The 17,901-nt window shown below is 41.6% G+C and overlaps 1 protein-coding gene across 4 annotated transcripts in view; it reads right to left on the reverse strand.

The window, feature by feature from the left end:
* The window catches only part of KLHL3 (kelch-like family member 3), a 118,121-nt gene that overhangs the window by 36,129 nt on the left and 64,091 nt on the right, over nt 1–17,901 (reverse strand). For all 4 annotated transcript variants that reach the window (XM_011969166.1, XM_011969168.1, XM_011969169.1 and 1 more), the window contains 2 exons: nt 8,252–8,368; nt 4,453–4,602 (listed from right to left, as the gene is read on the reverse strand). In XM_011969166.1, coding sequence (XP_011824556.1) covers nt 4,453–4,602; nt 8,252–8,368 — 267 coding nt within the window. The remainder of the gene's footprint in view (nt 1–4,452; nt 4,603–8,251; nt 8,369–17,901) is intronic.

A 17,901-nucleotide genomic window follows, 5' to 3' on the forward strand; every position in this document is an offset into this window, starting at 1 on the left:
AAATGCATAATAGTACAGTCATTTTAAAAAACAATTTATCAATTTCTTATAAAGTTAAACATATACTTACCATATAACCCAGCAATCCTACTCCTAGGTATTTACCCAAGAGAAATTAAAACATATGTCCACACAAAGATCTGTAAGTGAAATCACAGCAGCTTTATTTGTAACAGCCAAAAACTGGATACCCAAATGTCCACCAACTGGTGAATGAATAAATTATGGTCCATCCATACAATGGAACGTTACTTAGTGATAAAAAGGAATGAGCTCCTGATACATGCAACAACGGGGATGAATCTCAAATGCATTATGGTAAGAAAAAGAAGCCAAGCTCAAAGGACTACATACAGCATGATTCCATTTATATGACACTCTAGAAAAGGCAAAACCATAGGGACAGAAATCAGATCAGTAGTTGTTAGAGGCTGGGGGTAGAAGAAGAGGATTGACTACAAAGCAGCACATGGAAACTTTTTGTAGTGATTAAAATATTCTATGTTTTGATTGGGATGGTGGTTACATGATGGTGCATTTGTAAAATCTTATCACATATCTCTAAAAAGTGTGAGTTTTACTGCATATAAATTATTATACCTCAACTAATCCAAAAGAAATCTCTTTAAACCGCTACCAAAACCTCAAAGCTGTTTCTCAGGAAGCAGTTTGGTGTAAAAAGAAAAGCATGGATTTTGGAGTGAGACAGACCAAACCCCAGCACTGCACTTAGCCAGTACTTAACTGGGCAAATTTCTTAACCTCTCTGAGTAATCTCAGTAAAGTGGGGATATGAATAGTACAGACCTATTACTGTGATGATTTATTAAGACAGTACACGATCTGATAATCCCTAAGTAATCATTTCCCTCAGCATACCCCATTCATTCTTCAAGCCCTCAGTGGGGATCCCCTCACTAATTTAAGTGCTCAAACAATGGTGATGAGAGTATAGTTTAAGAAGCAGGTTAGATAACATAACCTTAAATCATTTAAGGATTGAATACAGGAGAACAATGAGACAAACAGCAGTGATGTCTTCTTTATTTCTTTCTTTAACAGATTCTAAGGAAGTCATGGTTTCAGTTGCTTGCAGAAGGCCCAAGAATCTAAATGTCTTCATTCAGAAAATAAATGTTTCTTAAGGAGTAGGGTAGACAGAAGGATGGCTTTGACCTCCTGAAACAAGGGGTAGACTCTTTCTCAACTACAGATTCAATCCCTAGGATGAAACAGGGGTGATGGTGGAGCAGCTCTCAGCATGCTTCGTCTAGGCTCAGGCACAAACTGGGCTTTAATTTTCAAACTATCTTTTTATGGGTATATGTGGTAAGAGCTAGACATGGAGTCCAGAAAAGGAGAAGTCACTAGGTATGGTTTTTACACAAAAAAGCTGGGCCAGCACTAAACCATTCCCTTAGCTCCAAGCTACACTCCTCAGGCAAAGATGTCATTCATCTGATATTATAGAGGATGAGAACCACAGCTTCCAAAGGGAAATGTCACAGACGGAACATCAGCTGAAAACCCAGGGAAGTAAAAATGCTAAATAAAAAGCAGTGCACTTAGAATCAACATTCTCAAGACATGAAGCTTGTGGAAACTTAAATCATAATAAAGATAGTATTCAAACCAATGGGGGAAAAGGGGAATTAATGAATAAAATAACCTTGAGACAACTGGCTCATCATTTGCAGTACAAATAACACTGAATCCCTGCCCTCACTCCTTACACACACAAAATAATTTTAAGTGCATCAAAGATTCAAATGTAAAACAAAAATTATAAAGGTACTTGAAGAAAACATGGGGACATTCTTTAAATCATTTCAGAGTAAAGAAAATATTTCTAAACATGACACAAAACCCAAGCTATAAAGCAAAAGATAGATCAATTTGACTCCTTAAAAACTGGGGTTTTTTGGACTAAAAAATTACTATAAGCAAGAGACAAACTGCAAACTAAGAAAAAACATATTTGAAATATATACATTCAAAGGCCTAACCTCTTTAATGTGCAAAGAGCCTTTAAAAACTATAAATAAGGCCAGGCACAGTGGCTCACACCTATAATTCCAGCATTTTGGGAGGCCAACGTGTGTGGATTGCTTGAGCTCAGGAGTTCGAGACCAGCCTAGGCAACATGGCAAAAACCTGTCTCTACAAAAAAATTAAAAGAAAAAATATTAGCTGGGTGTGGTGGCACACACCTACAGTCCCAGCTACTCGGGAGGCTGAGGTAGGAGGATCGCTTGAGCTTGGAAGGTTGAAGCTGAAGTGAGCTGAGATCACCCCACTGCACTCTGGCCTGGGTACAAGACCAAGACTCTGCCTCAAGAAGAAAACAAAGGAATAAAAAATATTAATAAAAAATATACAATCTAACAGAAAAATGAGCTAGGGACATGAACAGAATTCTCCAAAATAGAAATACAACTGCCAATAACCATATGAAACCAAGATGAATCTCACTCCCAATGAAAGAAATATGAACTCAAACCTGATGCCATCTTTTAAAGGATACAATTAAAAAAAAAAAAAAGGAAATTACTGCAAAGCCCATCAGTAGAGGACTGTCTATAATATGTACATAATAGTGCATAAAATTAAGTACCAGGTACTATTACAATTTAAACGCTGATTTCACCTATATGATAATATTAAAAGCAGTCTACACCACATGGCTGCATGGGGGGCAAATATTTCAATCTGTGTAGCGATACACTGTACATTTGTATCTATCTGTGAAAAAGTGCACAGAGACATGTCTGAAAGAAAACTTTCCAAATAATAGCAGATTTCTTACCCTAGGAGACATTTCAAGGGACTTTTACTTAATTTCAAAATTGTAGTATCCTTTTAATAATCTACAATAAGCACATATGTCTATAATTAAAGAAAGCTAAGTTATTTTCATTTTGAAAAATATTGAAGACGTTTCTATGCAATATTCCAACCAAACAAAACAAAAGGCATCAACCTGCAGTAAGACCAATGTCCAGCCAGACCAAGGCCTTGCCTTGCAGCTATGCCTTCTTCTAACCCACACTAGGCAACATGAGGCCAGCAGGCAAGTATGCACTCTCAGGTTTACGAAGGTGAAGCCAGGTGCAGGACGGTATGGGTTCAGAAAACAGGTATGGAGAGTGATAAAGACTCAGTTCAAATGCTGATTCTACCACATTAGCTGTGTTGACCTTGGGCAAATAAATTAACTTCTCTGAACCTCAGTTTCCTCCTTTATAAAACTAGGATAACTATCTTTACGTTGTAGAGTTGTTGAAAAGATTAAATAAGATACTCAAGTGATAATCTCAGCACTCAATAAAGGTTAGCTGCTTGTATTATTATCTGGGACACTGAGACATTTGTTCACATTGAAACCAATATATTCCCCATGATCCAAGGTCATGGAGCAGAGGGGAAAGAAGGTCCTGCAAACCTCAGAGAATTCCAACACCTGGTCTTGGAAAACAACATGCTTCTCCAGCCACTGTGAAACCTTCCTGGAAGAAGCAGGCAGGGAGGATGGCAGCCAGCTGGAAAGAGGAGGAGGAGGAGGACAAAGCAAGAGCCTAAATAATTTCCTGGTGCTGCCTACTGTGTCATCAATGAGACAGCATGACCCACTCCTCTCCTCCCACCTTTCCTCTTGGGTTGACTGATTCCTTCCCCCAGACATCAGCATGTTAGACTCCTAGAATGACTACTTTGGTGCCAAGCCAGACAGAACTTTAGGGATCAAGTGGAGCATCGTTCATTCTGTAGATAAGGAGCCTGAGGATCAGAGAGGAAAGGAGACTTGCAGGGAACCAAAGCAGCGAGCACACACCATAAACTCTAGATCTCTAGATCATGGGGTCCCCTCTTATGTCTTCCTTCCCTTTCCCTGGTTGCTCCCTCACAAATTCTCATTTCTCCCATTTCCTTCTTCTGCTTCATGACCTGTCGAACTCCTCAATTCGACAGGGTCCTTTTCTCAGAATCCCTTTTCTTCCCTCTGGCAGCCCTAATTGTCCTTTTTGTCCTTCCCTGAAGTGGGGGAAAGAAACAGACTAGGACTATTCTAACTCAAAGAATGGCCTAGAAAGAGGAATACTATGGCCATCACTAAGTGAAACCAACATAGCCATTCCTCTGCTTCCAACAGAAATAGAGCACAAGCCATGGTGTGAAATGAGAAGTCAGGGTGGGGGTGAGAGAGAGCTCTGAGTTATTCTCAAACCTCCCTGATGACACTGGAGGTTACCTTGAAACTCTTAGGAAAGGAAGACCCCAGAAGAGAGAGGTACCAGCAGATTCAAGAGGAACCAGCAGACTCCATCTCCTAGGTTGTAAATGCAACCCAGATGCAGGGCAGCCATGGGTGAGGAAAGACTTGGAGGCAGGAGTGGAAGGCCACTTTCCCAGGGCACACTCCTGACTCTTGGCGGTTACTGGGCTGGGGCTTACCTTGGGAAGGCTGACTGGAGTCCTAGGCTTGGTCCTTGGGTTCTTAATCAATAGCCTCTGATCCAGAGGGAGCAGATGGTATTTCATGGCCTCAATGAGGAAGTCTTTACAGGTGTTGTTATTCTTTATCAAAGTTTCTTCTTCAACTGTCTAGAGGTAATAATCCACAGGTGATCCTGGAGCAGAGCTCAGCCACATTTCCCAAGCTTTCACCCTGGGCTCAGTCATTCCTGCACTCCCACACTCATTCACTCCTTCACCACATCATCTCAGAAGCCAAAGAGTTACAACTTACTGCTTACCTCCTGAATTTTAAGAACACAGTGGGATAAGGGATCAAGCTCTGGCATTAGACCAGATCTACTACTTAACATCTCTGATCCTCAGTTTCCTCATCTGTAAAATGGGCATATTAAAGGTATCTACAACCTGACTAGTTTTGTTTGTTTTGAGGCTTAAATGAGTTTATGCAAAACAAAAGACAAGTAGCCATGCTGAAAGCCTCTAACCACATTTCTCCTGATTTGAATGCATTATAATGTTTAGGGCAAACAGATATCTGAGAGGAGGAGTGAGGGGAAAGGGGAAAGGGTGTGGGAGCCATCAGCCAACCTTTGGAGGCATTGAGTAAAATAAGCTTGTCAAGGAGAAACATTCATATTTGTTGTCTTATAGTGAAGGTCTCAGGACAGAAAATCGGCCAGTGAGGCTCTTTCTAACAGAGTAACAACATCAGAGCAGAAAAATTATCCTGCACAAAGTCCCACCTATTGACCTCACCTAGGACTCCACCTAAGCTGGGGCTCTGACTTCTTCACCTCCTATTCCAGCGCTTAGGACCTAAGCAAGTGCTCAGCAAATGTAAGCCTAAAGGTTTCATGGGCAAGACCAAGCATGAAGCCATTCCGGTGCTCTAACTCTCGAATCTCCACATTTTGGCCCAGGTCAGATCACTGTGTGGTATATCTGGAATGGGCAGTGTGGTCTTCTGAGGCTGCTTTGTGTTAGGAAAGATCAATTCTATTCAACAGCTAACACTGATTGAATGTCTCCTGGCTGGGCAGTCCTGTGCTGGTCCCCAGGAAGAAAACTGATAAACAAGACAAAATTTCTGACCCTGAAGACTTCAAGTCCAGTCAGAGAATGAGAAGGGCCTCCCACCTCAATTATCTCAGCCCTCAAGTCAGTGATGTACAAGGCATGACTGAGCCTCTCCTGGGTCCCAATCTGTCACTAGGAATGAAAGCATGGCCAGGGCCATCACCTGCTGGGCAGCATTGGAGCTGGCAGGGAAAAAACGATTGGCAAGAGAAGGCCTATGTGTACCTCTGACCACCTCCCTCCCCAGAGACAGTCCCCAAGAACTGTTTTCCTTGGAAGGTTTTTTTTTCCCCCTCCCAGTAAGGAACTGAGCCAGCTTGAGACAAATCATAAACTTCTAGGGTCAATTACAAAATGAAAAGGGTGGGAGATGATGTCTAAAAAAGCTTGGAAGGAAGGAGAAATGCATGAGCAGCTATTTCTCCAGAAGAACTTACTCAGCTTGAATTAAAAGTTCTCTTGGAAAATTAGTGCTTCATGGGTACAAGAGTTTCAACTTTGGGGGTGATGAAAAAGTTTTGGTAATCTTTATAGTAATGGTTGTACTGAATTTGAATGTAATGAATGCCTCTAAATTGTACACTTAAAAATGGTTAAAATAACAGTTTACGTTATATATATTTTATCACAATATATTATATATTTAGTACAATATTTTAAATGCTGAGTAAAAGCCTAATAAATGCTACCTTTTGTGAAAGAAAAAAAAAAAAAAACCTCTCCCAGAAGTCAGGCGGCATTGGTGGAGGTCTGCCCAGGGCTTTCCTTTCCTCCTCCTCCTCCTCCTCCCCAACACCATCAGCCATCCCAGCAATTATACTCATTTGAAGTTTCAAAGTCAAATGAATGTTCATGAAACATCCTCTTCCAGAGGTGTTCACTCTGAGAGACCTGATAAAAGGCATTTCTGAAAAAAGGGCGAAGGGAGGAGGAGTCCCACACAACAGTTCTCATGCCCATTGCCTCCGACCCCCTTCTTTTCCAGACCTAAACTCTACTTTGGCATAATAACCCAAGAACCATTTCCTAATGGTGACATTTAAGTTTCAGTTGTGGATGCCTGATGGGAGTTTGTGACCAAGGGTCTCCAAGGCGCTTTAGCTTTCTCTGGAACCCAGGTCCCCAGGTCGCCAACCATCCCTGTGGAAGCGAGACTATGCTGGAGTCCAGGTGCCTCCTCCACCTCTAGCCAGCTTCCCACAGGACAGTGGGAGGTTTGACTGACATTGGATGCTCAGGCCGGTTCACTCCCTCCGCTTAGGGGACCTTTTCTACAGGAAAGATATGCTGCCACCAGGTGGCAGTGGTACCACCCAAAGTAGCATGCATGCCCCATTTAAGAGCTTGCAAGCATATCCCTCAGCACCTGAGGAGGCTGAAGTAAGGCAATTCAGGGAACATTTCACTGATCCCTCATACCTGCAATCAACAAGTGTTACCAGCAGAGGAGTTTACACATGCTCATGAGGATACTGTGTCACCTGCTACTAAGAATCACTGCAGTGGTCACAAAAACTACAGAGTAAGATCAGTAACATTCACTGAACACTGTATTATAGGCCTTACATGGATTATCTCATTTTATTGTTTATCCCCAAACAATCCTATAAAGCAAGCGCCATTTTTTCCAGATAAGAAAACTGAGGTTTAAAAAGGTTAAGTATGTACCTGGTATTATATGGCTGGAAAGTAACATGAGTTGGTCTGCTGGGCTGCTAGGCTGCTAAACCTCCTCTTTATCCTTGCATCACACCTTCCCTTCCTTCCAGAGACTCCTTGGAGACAGCTGAGGGCTAACCTGCTGTCTCGATGTTTTGTTTTGTTCATATATTTTAAGATTTATTCTCTGCTTATAAAAGTATCTAATGCCATTTACTATATAAAATAAGTCATGTAATGGGTAAGCAGAAAGGAGCGTATCAATGGTGGCAGCTAACTTAGTGGAAGAACTATGCACTGCAGAGCCAGACTGACATGGAGTTGAATCCTGAGCCTCCCTAAGGATGGAGACCCCTGATAAATCCCAACCTCCACAAGCCTCAAGGCCTACATGTGTAAAAAAGGAGTTACAATCTTTGCCCCTCAGGGTTATTATAAGGATTAAATGAGAAAACATATGGCACCATAAGGGAACCCCATAATTCTTAATTTTTCTTTCCTCTTCAGAGGAAATGGAAGCACTACGTATTCTAGGCACCCAGTTTTTACAATCTTGAATTTGGCTTCAAGTTGCCTAAAACTAAGACAAAAAGGGAACATAGAAACATTGTGGACATGACCCTTCTTGTTTCAGTCCTCTACAACAAAGGCAGCTAACTTTCATGGAACATTTGTTACCCCAGGCTCCATGCTAAACAGCTGACTTGCATACTCTACTCCTTTAGTCCCTACAACAACCCTGCTTGGCTCTACTATGATATCTGTTCTATGGAAGAAAAACTGAGGCTTGAAGAGGTTAAATAAAAATCCAAAACTAATAAGCAGTAGAGCAGAGACTGAAACCTAAGTGTCCTATTTTCAAGCCTATGATCTTCAACTTTACAACACCTAACACTTAACCCAGTAGGTTGGTTCCCTCAGCACATACGGAAACCACCCACTAAAGCCCTCAACTACTCCGTCCAACCAGGGTTGCCCATTGCTATTCCTAGAGGCCTGGGTGAACACAGAAGTGCTTGGCTCTTCATACAACACTCACTTGGACTAGGTAGTCCCTAGGTAAGAGAGGAAGCCGGACATGTTCCATCAGCTTTGCCATGTGCTCCAAACGGGTTTCTTTCTCGTAATTGATCCATGAAATCACAGCTTCAAACACCTATAAAGAAAAGCAACATGGGCAACTTCAGTAAAGAGATAAAAGCTTTCAAACAACCCTCAATCTATTAAAAAAAAAAAAAAAGGAGAAAAAGTTATGAGTCATCCACACAGGTGTTTAATTAATCTGAGACTCATATTTAAAATAAAAACAGAAAGCGTTGGTTTACTTGCTGGCCTCAGAGAGTGATCACACACACACTCTACATACACAGACACACAGACACACACACACACAAGGACAAACCTGCTATCCCAAACGTAGAATCATCATGGTTCATTCTAAAATAAAAACCAGTTCCAATAGTTATTTAAGGGTAAAAATACACAGCAGTAACTGTGAACCAAATTTATAGAGGCTGCTCAGGAAGATCAGACCCTGGGGGCAATGTCATCATCCCCCCATGCCTCCATTTCCTCACTTATGTCCTGTGTAAAGTTAATGCAGAATAAAAACAGTAAGAATGCCCTCTGCCCAAAGCCGGCTGTGATGGTCAATGTGACACTGAATGACAAGGAATGGCAAACATTTCTCCTTGAGGAGAGATTTCATTTCTATGCGAATCAAAACTAGAGGGCTTAGAACCAAAAAGGCGGACCTATACTTTGGATGTTCACTCTACTCAAGGATAAGTCCAAATTCAAACCCTGTGCCACCAGACACACACAGGCAGATAAAATTCAACGTTGGAGGGGCCATGGGGAAACCAGCAGTGTCTGGAAAAATTTCATTAATAATGCTTTTTAAGAGGGGAGGGAAGTATTGGCAATATCGATCAAAATTTTAAATGTGCATACTCGTTGACTTTAAAATACCACTTCTGGCTGGACGCAGTGGCTCACGCCTGTAATCCCAGCACTTTGGGAGGCCGAGGTGGGCGGATCATGAGGTCAGGAGATCGAGACCATCCTGGCTAACACGGTGAAACCCCGTCTCTACTAAAAACACAAAAAAATTAGCTGGGTGTGGTGGCGGGCGCCTGTAGTCCCAGCTACTGGGGAGGCTGAGGCAGGAGAATGGCATGAACCTGGGAGGCAGAGCTTGCAGTGAGCCGAGATGGTGCCACTGCACTCCAGCCTGGTTGACAGAGCGAGACTCCATCTCAAAATAAAATAAAATAAAATAAAATAAAATAAAATAAAATACCACTTCTAGAGCTCTAGCCTATACTCACATCAGTGTAAGAGAATAGAATATGTGCTCCAAGATCTTTGCTGCAGCATGGTTGTAACGGGATAAAAAAATGAAACCACCTAAAGCCCACTAATGGAGAAATTATTAAAGGAGTATCAATACCATTAGATACACTTATCCCTCAGCATCCTTGGGGCACTGGGTGTTTCTTATTTGTTTGTTTGTTTTTGTTGTTGTTCTTGCTCTGTTGCCCAGGCTGGAGTGGAGTGGCACAATCTGGGCTCACTGCAACCTCCACCTCCTGGGTTCAAGTGATTGTCCCGTCTCAGCCTCCCTAGTAGCTGGGATTACAGGCGTGCACCACCACACCCGGCTAATTTTTGTATTTTTAATAGAGACAGGGTTTCACCATGTTGGCCAGGCTGGTCTCGAACTCCTGACCTCAAGTGATCCGCCTGCCTCAGCCTCCCAAAGTGCTGGGATTACAAGCATGAGCCACCACGGCCAGCCTCAGGGCACTGGTTCTACAACCACCCACAGGTACCAACATCTGCCAATGTTTAAGTCCCTTATATAAAATGACATGGTATTTGCATATAACCTCCACACATCCTCCCATATACTTTAAATCATCCTCCCATATAATTTAAATACTTTAAATATATATATTTAAAGTATATAAATAATAAATATACTTTAAATAATTATATAAGATTGCTTATAATACCTAATATAACACCCATACATCACTTCGTGCAAGTGGATTCGATGTAGTACTTGGTGTTGCAGCAAATTCAAATTTTGCTTTTCAGAACTTTATGGAATTTTTTTCCTCTGAATATTTTCTTAGTTGAATCCATGGATATGGAACTCATGGATACAGAGTGCCAACTCTATTTTCAGCTATTAAAAAGAATAAAGCAAACATCTTCTTATATGTGATTAGAGAAGACACGTCAAAAAGAGCCAGCTGGATGGGGCTTTCAATGCCAATATTTGGGACAAGTTAAATATCAAAGAGAATAATGAAGAAATCAGATCCGTGCTGCCACTTTGAGGGGAAGGAGGGTCAGGGAATGACTGAAAAAGGTTCAAAGGAAATTTTTTGTGGTTTAGGGTGGGCATTACATAGGCATATATGTTTGTCAAAACTAATCAAATTGTGTGTTTAATATCCATATACCTCAATATAAAATATTCTTAATTTTTTTTAAAAAAATTATAATATGGCCAGGTATGGTGGCTCACACCTATAATCCCAACATTTTGGGAGGCCAAGGCAGGCAGATCGCTTGAGCCCAGGAGTTCAAGACCAGCCTGGGCAACATGGAAAAATCCTATCTCTACAAGATACAAAAATTAGCCAGGCATGGTGATGCATGCCTATAGTCCCAGCTACTAGGCAGGCTGAGGTGGCAGGATTGTTTGAGCCTGGGAGGTCGAGGCTACAGTGTGCCATGAGTATACCACTGCACTCCAACCTGGGAGACGAAGTGAGACCCTGTCTCAAAAAATGATAATAATAATTAAAAAAAAATTCATGAGCCCATATGGATACTAAAAAAGTGTTAAGAAGGTCTCTTCTATTTAAAAAAAAAAAAATGCCTGAAAAAGGAATGATGGAATTAGAAAAACACCATTTCTGCAATACCACCAATGTAATAACTGATTGAACAAAGATCACCAATGAATGCTAAAATCAAGTTGTTAAAGGCCAGGTGCAGTGGCTTACACCCGTAATCCCAGCACTTTGGGAGGCCAAGGTGGCAGCCCAGGAGTTTGAGACCAGCCTGAGAAACTTAGCAAGACCCCATCTCTACAAAAAAAAAAAAATCAGTCAGGCATGTTGGCACGTGTCTGTAGTCCCAGCTGCTTGAGAGGCTGGGCGGGAGGATCACTTGATCCCAGGAGGTTGAAGCTGCAGTGAGCTGTAACCATGCCACTGCACTCCAGCCTGGGCAACACAGCAAGAGCCTATCTTTAAAAAAATAATAATAATGTTGTTGGATGGGGAAACGTTCACAATTCTCAAGGAATCACCCAACAGATTACATATCACTTACGTGGAGGGAAAATATCCTCAAATAGAGAGATCTGATAGACAACACTTTAAACAAAGAACCAAATTTAACACCACCAATAAGAGGACAAGCTTATATTCCTGATTGTGATTTAATGGAAAAGACACAGTATCTCCTAACTACAATTCTTCCTAAAATACTAATATATAACCTGAATTTTACAGTGAGGAGATGATCAGACAACTCTATGTTTGCAACATTCTACAGGATGGCTAGCCTGGATTTTCAAAACTATTAATATTATGGAAGACAAAAAAAGATAGGGACACAGTGCTAGATTAGAGAGATTTATAGACAAGGTAACTAAATGCAGTGCATAAATCTTAATTAGATTATGGCTCTAAAAGAAATAGCTATAAATACTTTTGGGGGGCTATAGGAAAATGTGAATAACTACTATATGTTAGATAATATTGCTAGATCAATATTAAATTTCATTGGTATGATAATTGGCTTTATGGCTAGAAAAGAGAATTTTTCTTCATTCTTAAGAGATACATGCTAAAATATTTAGGGGTGAATGTCATAATGTCTGCAATTTACCGCCAAATGATTCAGCAAAATGAAAGATTAAATCTAGAGAGATAAAGTAAATGAAGCAAAATGTTAATGGTGAGTTTAGGTAAAGACTACGTGAATGTTCATTCTTTCAAACCTACAAGAGGTTTTTAATTTTTCAGAAAAAGAAGTGTAAGGGAGAAGAAAATAAATTCTAAGGGAAAAAACTACAAAATTTACAGGATGGCAGAAATTTGAAATGAAAGCTTTATCTGCTAGGGGAAAAAAGGACTCCAATTTTTCATAACCTAAGGACACTTTTTTGTGTTAATATGCTAATGATGCTTTGCCCCTGTTTCCTAATTATACACTTAAGTCAGGCTGGACATAACTTGAATTTGGCAAGGAAAGGAAAGGGAAGGGGAAAAGGGAAGGGAAAGGAAAGGAAGGGAAGGGAGCAGAAAAGGAAAGGGGTAGTACGTATGTATAGTTTGCTCCTATTTCTATATAAAATAACCTGTATGTGTACAAACATAAGCACATATACCATAGAAATCCTTGTCTAGTTCATTTTTTATTAGGAACTCTCATCGAGCTATGTCCCGCACCCTCACAGCATTGTTTGACTATGTTTCTTCCACTAGCCCTTAAGATCCATGAGAGACCTTGTCTTATTTGCTGGCACATAACACAAACTCAAATATTTTTAAAATAAATGAATGGAAAATGAATTCAGAATAAGCATGGAAGGAGATGTGTGGAAGCTGCCCGGGCTGGAGCACAGAGCAGGGCTGGGGAACAGGCGGTTGGAATCTTGGTAGGTAAGACAGAGTCAACGGCAGATAAAGTCTGCCTTTGCTGGGTTAGGTGATGGGCAGCCGCAACCCCATTCTGCCTTGTATGTGGTTGGTTAGCCACACCTCTTTCTACTCCCCTTTACTAGACCGTGAGCCTATGCAGAGTGAGAAGTATACCAGCTCTGTCTCTGCACGCCATCCCCCAATGCTGCCTAGCACAACACAAGGTAATTGATTGGCAAAGCTTTGCTGAAGAATGAACGACAAGTCCTTGAGTGGGTAGCATTTATTGGTCACATTCTTCCCTATCAACCAGCTTAATTTTTGTTATAAAAACAAAAAAGCAAGCTGAATCTACCAAAGTCGATATTTAACCTTATCTTTATTTTTGGTTTCACTTGTCTAACTGGTTCCACTTAGTTGCACTGTTTACCTACTCAGCTGTGAAAGCCACAGCATTCGGCAACAACACTGACCTTCTCAGCAGCTAGAGAAGGCCACATATTTTTTTCATTTAGACTTCATGCTTGAAAAATAAACAAGCAAATAAACTTCCAACTTGCTTTAGCTTTCAATGTACCTAAAATGGTTCCCAAAAACCCTTCCCACCAAGAGACTCTCCATAAACAATGCCTCCCCAAATTCTCAAGATAACCCAATGATTAAATACTCTTATGACTTATTAAATGACTTGCCCAACTCCCAGAACTAAAAAGCAGCAGAGCCGGCTCTGCTTGGTTACATACAGAACCGACTTCAGTGCTCATGCTCTAAACCCATTATTCTTAGCTGACTCTCAAATGTCTAATAGGTCTAATAGCAGGGGGGTTGCAAACTGCTGCCCACAGGCCAAATCCAGCTTGCCACCAGTTTTGGTAAATAAAATTATGTTGGAAGGCAGCCACACTCATCGTTTACGTATTGTCTATGGCTGTTTTCACATTATAGTAGCAGAGTTGAGAAGCCATAACACATAAAGCCTAAAATATTTACTATCTGGCCCTTCCTAGAAAAAGTTTGTCAACCCCTGGTCTATAAAATCTAAGCAGAGACTATAGATTCAATCATAGGACAGGGTGGTATCTACTTAGCTACTACTTTTTGTGATGAAATAATCAGCTGCTCATAGGTACACTTAGGGTTTCACTTTTTAAACAAAGAAATAGCCCCATTTCCTCACTGATTAATGTCCTAGAACCAATTTCTTGTATGCTACAAGACTGTCATGTGGAAAGCAGTTGGAGAAAATCAGATTCCATAGCTCCCAGCTCACCACACTTCAGATGTAAGCACAGGTCTTGGTCAGAGAATACCAGATGAATCCAGTCCTTCCACTCCACCCCTCTGGACAGACAGGCAGCCAAGCTAGGGTGGACTTGCATGTCCCAAGGAAAATGAGGAGTCCTGGGGCACTTTTCCCTGCTTTCAAAATGTGTTTTGAAGATCAAGAAGGACTCAAGTTAAAAAGGCAGGGCACTGACTTGGCAAGGGGAGAAGTTCAATTGGGAGCAATTCTCAGCAAAACATAGGAAGAAGGGAAAGAAGCTAATTTTGACACTATCAGGGGAAAAAAAACTAGGTTCCTATACATGGACCTGATTTGTTATTCGATCTGAGAAGGACTAACGTTATCAATAACAACAAGCACAGTGCTAGGCATTTTACACATATGATCTCATTGAATCTACCAACAATCTCTGTGAAGTAGGTGTCACTGCTCACATTTTTACAGACGAGGAAACAGCCTCAAAGAGGTTAGCAAGCTGTACAGGGTCACACTGCCAGGAAGAGTAGATCTGATGTGAACTCACCTTTAACTCCAAAAACCCATGCTCAAACATTATGCAATTTGCACCTCAGAGACACAATTAATTTTTAAAACCTAGGCCGGGCATGGTGGCTCATGCCTATAATCCCAGCACTGTGGGAGGCCGAGGAGGCAGAGATGAGCGGATCATGAAGTCAAGAGATCGAGATCATCCTAGCCAACATGGTGAAACCCCGTCTCCACTGAAAATACAAAAATTAGCTGGGCATGGTGGTGCATGCCTGTAGTCCCCAGCTACTCGGGAGGCTGAGGCAGGAAAATCACTTGAACCCGGGAGGTGGAAGTTGCAGTGAGCTGAGCTTGCACCGCTGCACTCCAGCCTGGCGACAGAGAGAGACTCCGTCTCAAAACAAACAAACAAAACAAAAAACAAAACAAACAAACAAAAACCTAGGCAGACTGTTGAGTTGGGAAACTAAGTTCCTAAACCTATAATCCTAATTACAATCCCCCAGCCCTCCTGGGACATCTCCCCTAGGTCTCCTATTCCTTTCCCGGGGATTGAGGCAATACCATTTACCAAATCTCCTGCCATGCTTTTAAATCAAGAAGATAGTGCTTCTAGACAAAAGAATGATTCTGTCGGATCCCTGTTTTCGTTTCTTAAATGAAAGCTTAACAAGAGTTGTGTTAACTCTCTTGTTAACATACTCTCACCTCATTGCCACACACAACTCCAGGGACAACTGGGAGCAGTGGTGTGTGGCAATAGGAGCTCATTGTGCATATCTCTTCCTAACTCCACGTTTAGTGACATTACACTGGTAGTTGAAGTCAGCCTTGATGAAAATATTTACACCATGGAAATCAGCAAATGAATCAACACATGAATCAGGGCTTTTAGAATGTTTTTTAGAGAGTCAGTTAAACATTTACTAGCACACCACTGACTGAGCGATGTCCTGGTCTGAAGGCTCCCTAGAAACCTACCCCGTTGAATTCTCCTTTCTGACCATACCATCACCCTTTCACACAATACTTAAAAGCTCTTTCTTGTAGTCGCTTCATTTCAGATTCACAAGGACCCTGTGAAACTGCTAGCCATTTGCAAAAGGAGAAAGCAAGGCAGAGAGAGACAAAGTCGTTTGCCTGACACTACCCAGCAAATTGGTGAGAAGACAGCAATTAGAACCACTGATTTCAATCCACACTTTCACAGTACACTGCACATTTCCTTCATACCACATCTCTCGCTTTGTAGCTATATATTTATTTGTCCACATATTTGATAAAATCTCTCTCCTCTATGTGATTATAAATTCTGCAAAGGCAGGTATCTTGTTTTTATCTGTTTGCCAGTGTCTCTCCTGTGACTAATACGCTATTTGCCACACAGAGAAATATTTCTTCATAGGATGAATAAATAAAAGCACGAGTGAATGTACGTATGGTTCTCTTCCTACAGTAGCACACTACCAGATATCTGACTTCAGATAACCAAAAATGATGAAAAAATTAAAACAGCAACATCACTCAGCCTGGAAATCGTTCTTCAGCTTTCTATTACTGCCTACAGTCAGTAAAAAAGACTTTCACTATGAGTCCACAAAGAAGAAGGAAAGGACTGAAGCATACTGGTTTGATAGGAACGTTTACAAGCTGAGAGACTTCAGTGGAACTAATTCTAACCATGAGTGCAGGATGACATAGGGATGGAGAATGTCTGCCAGTCAATATGGTAGACTGAACTGCTTTGGAAGGAATCTTTCCCTGTAGCTCCAAACACGTGAAAATGATGTATTACAGAAAAAAATAAAGATTTGAGCCATACACAAAAGCCAGAAGAAAATGCCTGAGTGTTTTAAATAAGAAGGAATTCAATCCAGGCAGCTGAGTGGAAGTTGAAGCCAAAATGGCTCCCAGAGACAATTCAGATATGGGCTTTAACTGAGGACTGGTGTCCCATTGGGTAGGGTGTCTAGGCCACAGGCTCCTGTGGACAGATTTGCCCCAGCTGTAAAACTAAGACTACATGAACTCTGCCCATGTGCTATGAGTAAGGGGAAGGAAGCTCACCATCTCCTATGGGCTGAGGAATGCAGTGGGGTGGGAGGCAAGGGAAAGGAGCAAGATAGGGAGTAAAAACTACATCTTCAAGAAACCCAAATCCTAGGCTCATGCCACCTACAAATTTAGAGTTTGAACTGACATCACCCAGGTGGTATAGGAAATATCTAAGACAATGTCTAATACAAAACCTTTTTCCTAAACCAGTAAACCTGCCCTATAGGGTCCACAGCCCAGGGAAAACCTAGATTCCCAGGATATGACATCCTCTGAACATGGAGTCACAATCAAAAATTGTAAATCACCAAGGAAATGAACTACCAAAAGACATATCAAAGATACAAAAAATAGTAGAATACCTGGGACAACCAATGAAAGGTGGCTTAAAGACTCTTCTCCATAATGTGTCCCTAAGGATACTAGATGCAGGAGATATTCTGTAGCAAAGGGGCTCAGGGGCCAAATGAGCCTAGGAAACACATCATACTGTATGCTCAAATACCCCTTAAAGGTTCACAAAGCTCATTACCATATAAAAGCTCTGACAAGTCCTGTAGTAAAGAAACCCGGTTACTCTTTTCAGCCAGTGTCTTCTAAATGTACCTGAGAATGCTTTAAAAACAAAACAAAACAAAACAAAACAAAAAAAACCTGGCCAGGCACCGTGGCTCATGCCTGTAATCCCAGCACTTTGGCAGGCCGAGGAGGGCAGATCATGAGGTCAGGAGTTCAAGACCAGCCTGACCAACATGGAGAAAACCCGTCTCTACTAAATATCCAAAAAAGTAGCCGGGTGTGGTAGTGGGTACCTGTGATCCCAGCTATCCCAGCTACTGGGGAGGCTGAGGCAGGAGAGACGCTTGAACCCAGGAAGCAGAGGTTGTAGTGAGCCAAGATCATGCCACTGCACTCCAGTCTGGGTGACAGAGCAAGACTCCATCTCAAAAACAACAACAACAACAACAACAACAAAAAACCCAAACACCTATAAACATCTTATAATACTGGTTGGGCGTGGTGGCTCACACCTGTAATCCCAGCACTTTGGGAGGCCGAGACGGGCGGATCACGAGGTCAGGAGATTGAGACCATCCTGGCTAACACGGTAAAACCCCGTCTCTACTAAAAATTCAAAAAATTGGCCAGGCGCGGCAGCTCAAGCCTGTAATCCCAGCACTTTGGGAGGCC

This window comes from Mandrillus leucophaeus, unplaced genomic scaffold, assembly GCF_000951045.1.
Source record: "Mandrillus leucophaeus isolate KB7577 unplaced genomic scaffold, Mleu.le_1.0 Scaffold88, whole genome shotgun sequence".
NCBI classification, from domain to species: domain Eukaryota; kingdom Metazoa; phylum Chordata; class Mammalia; order Primates; family Cercopithecidae; genus Mandrillus; species Mandrillus leucophaeus.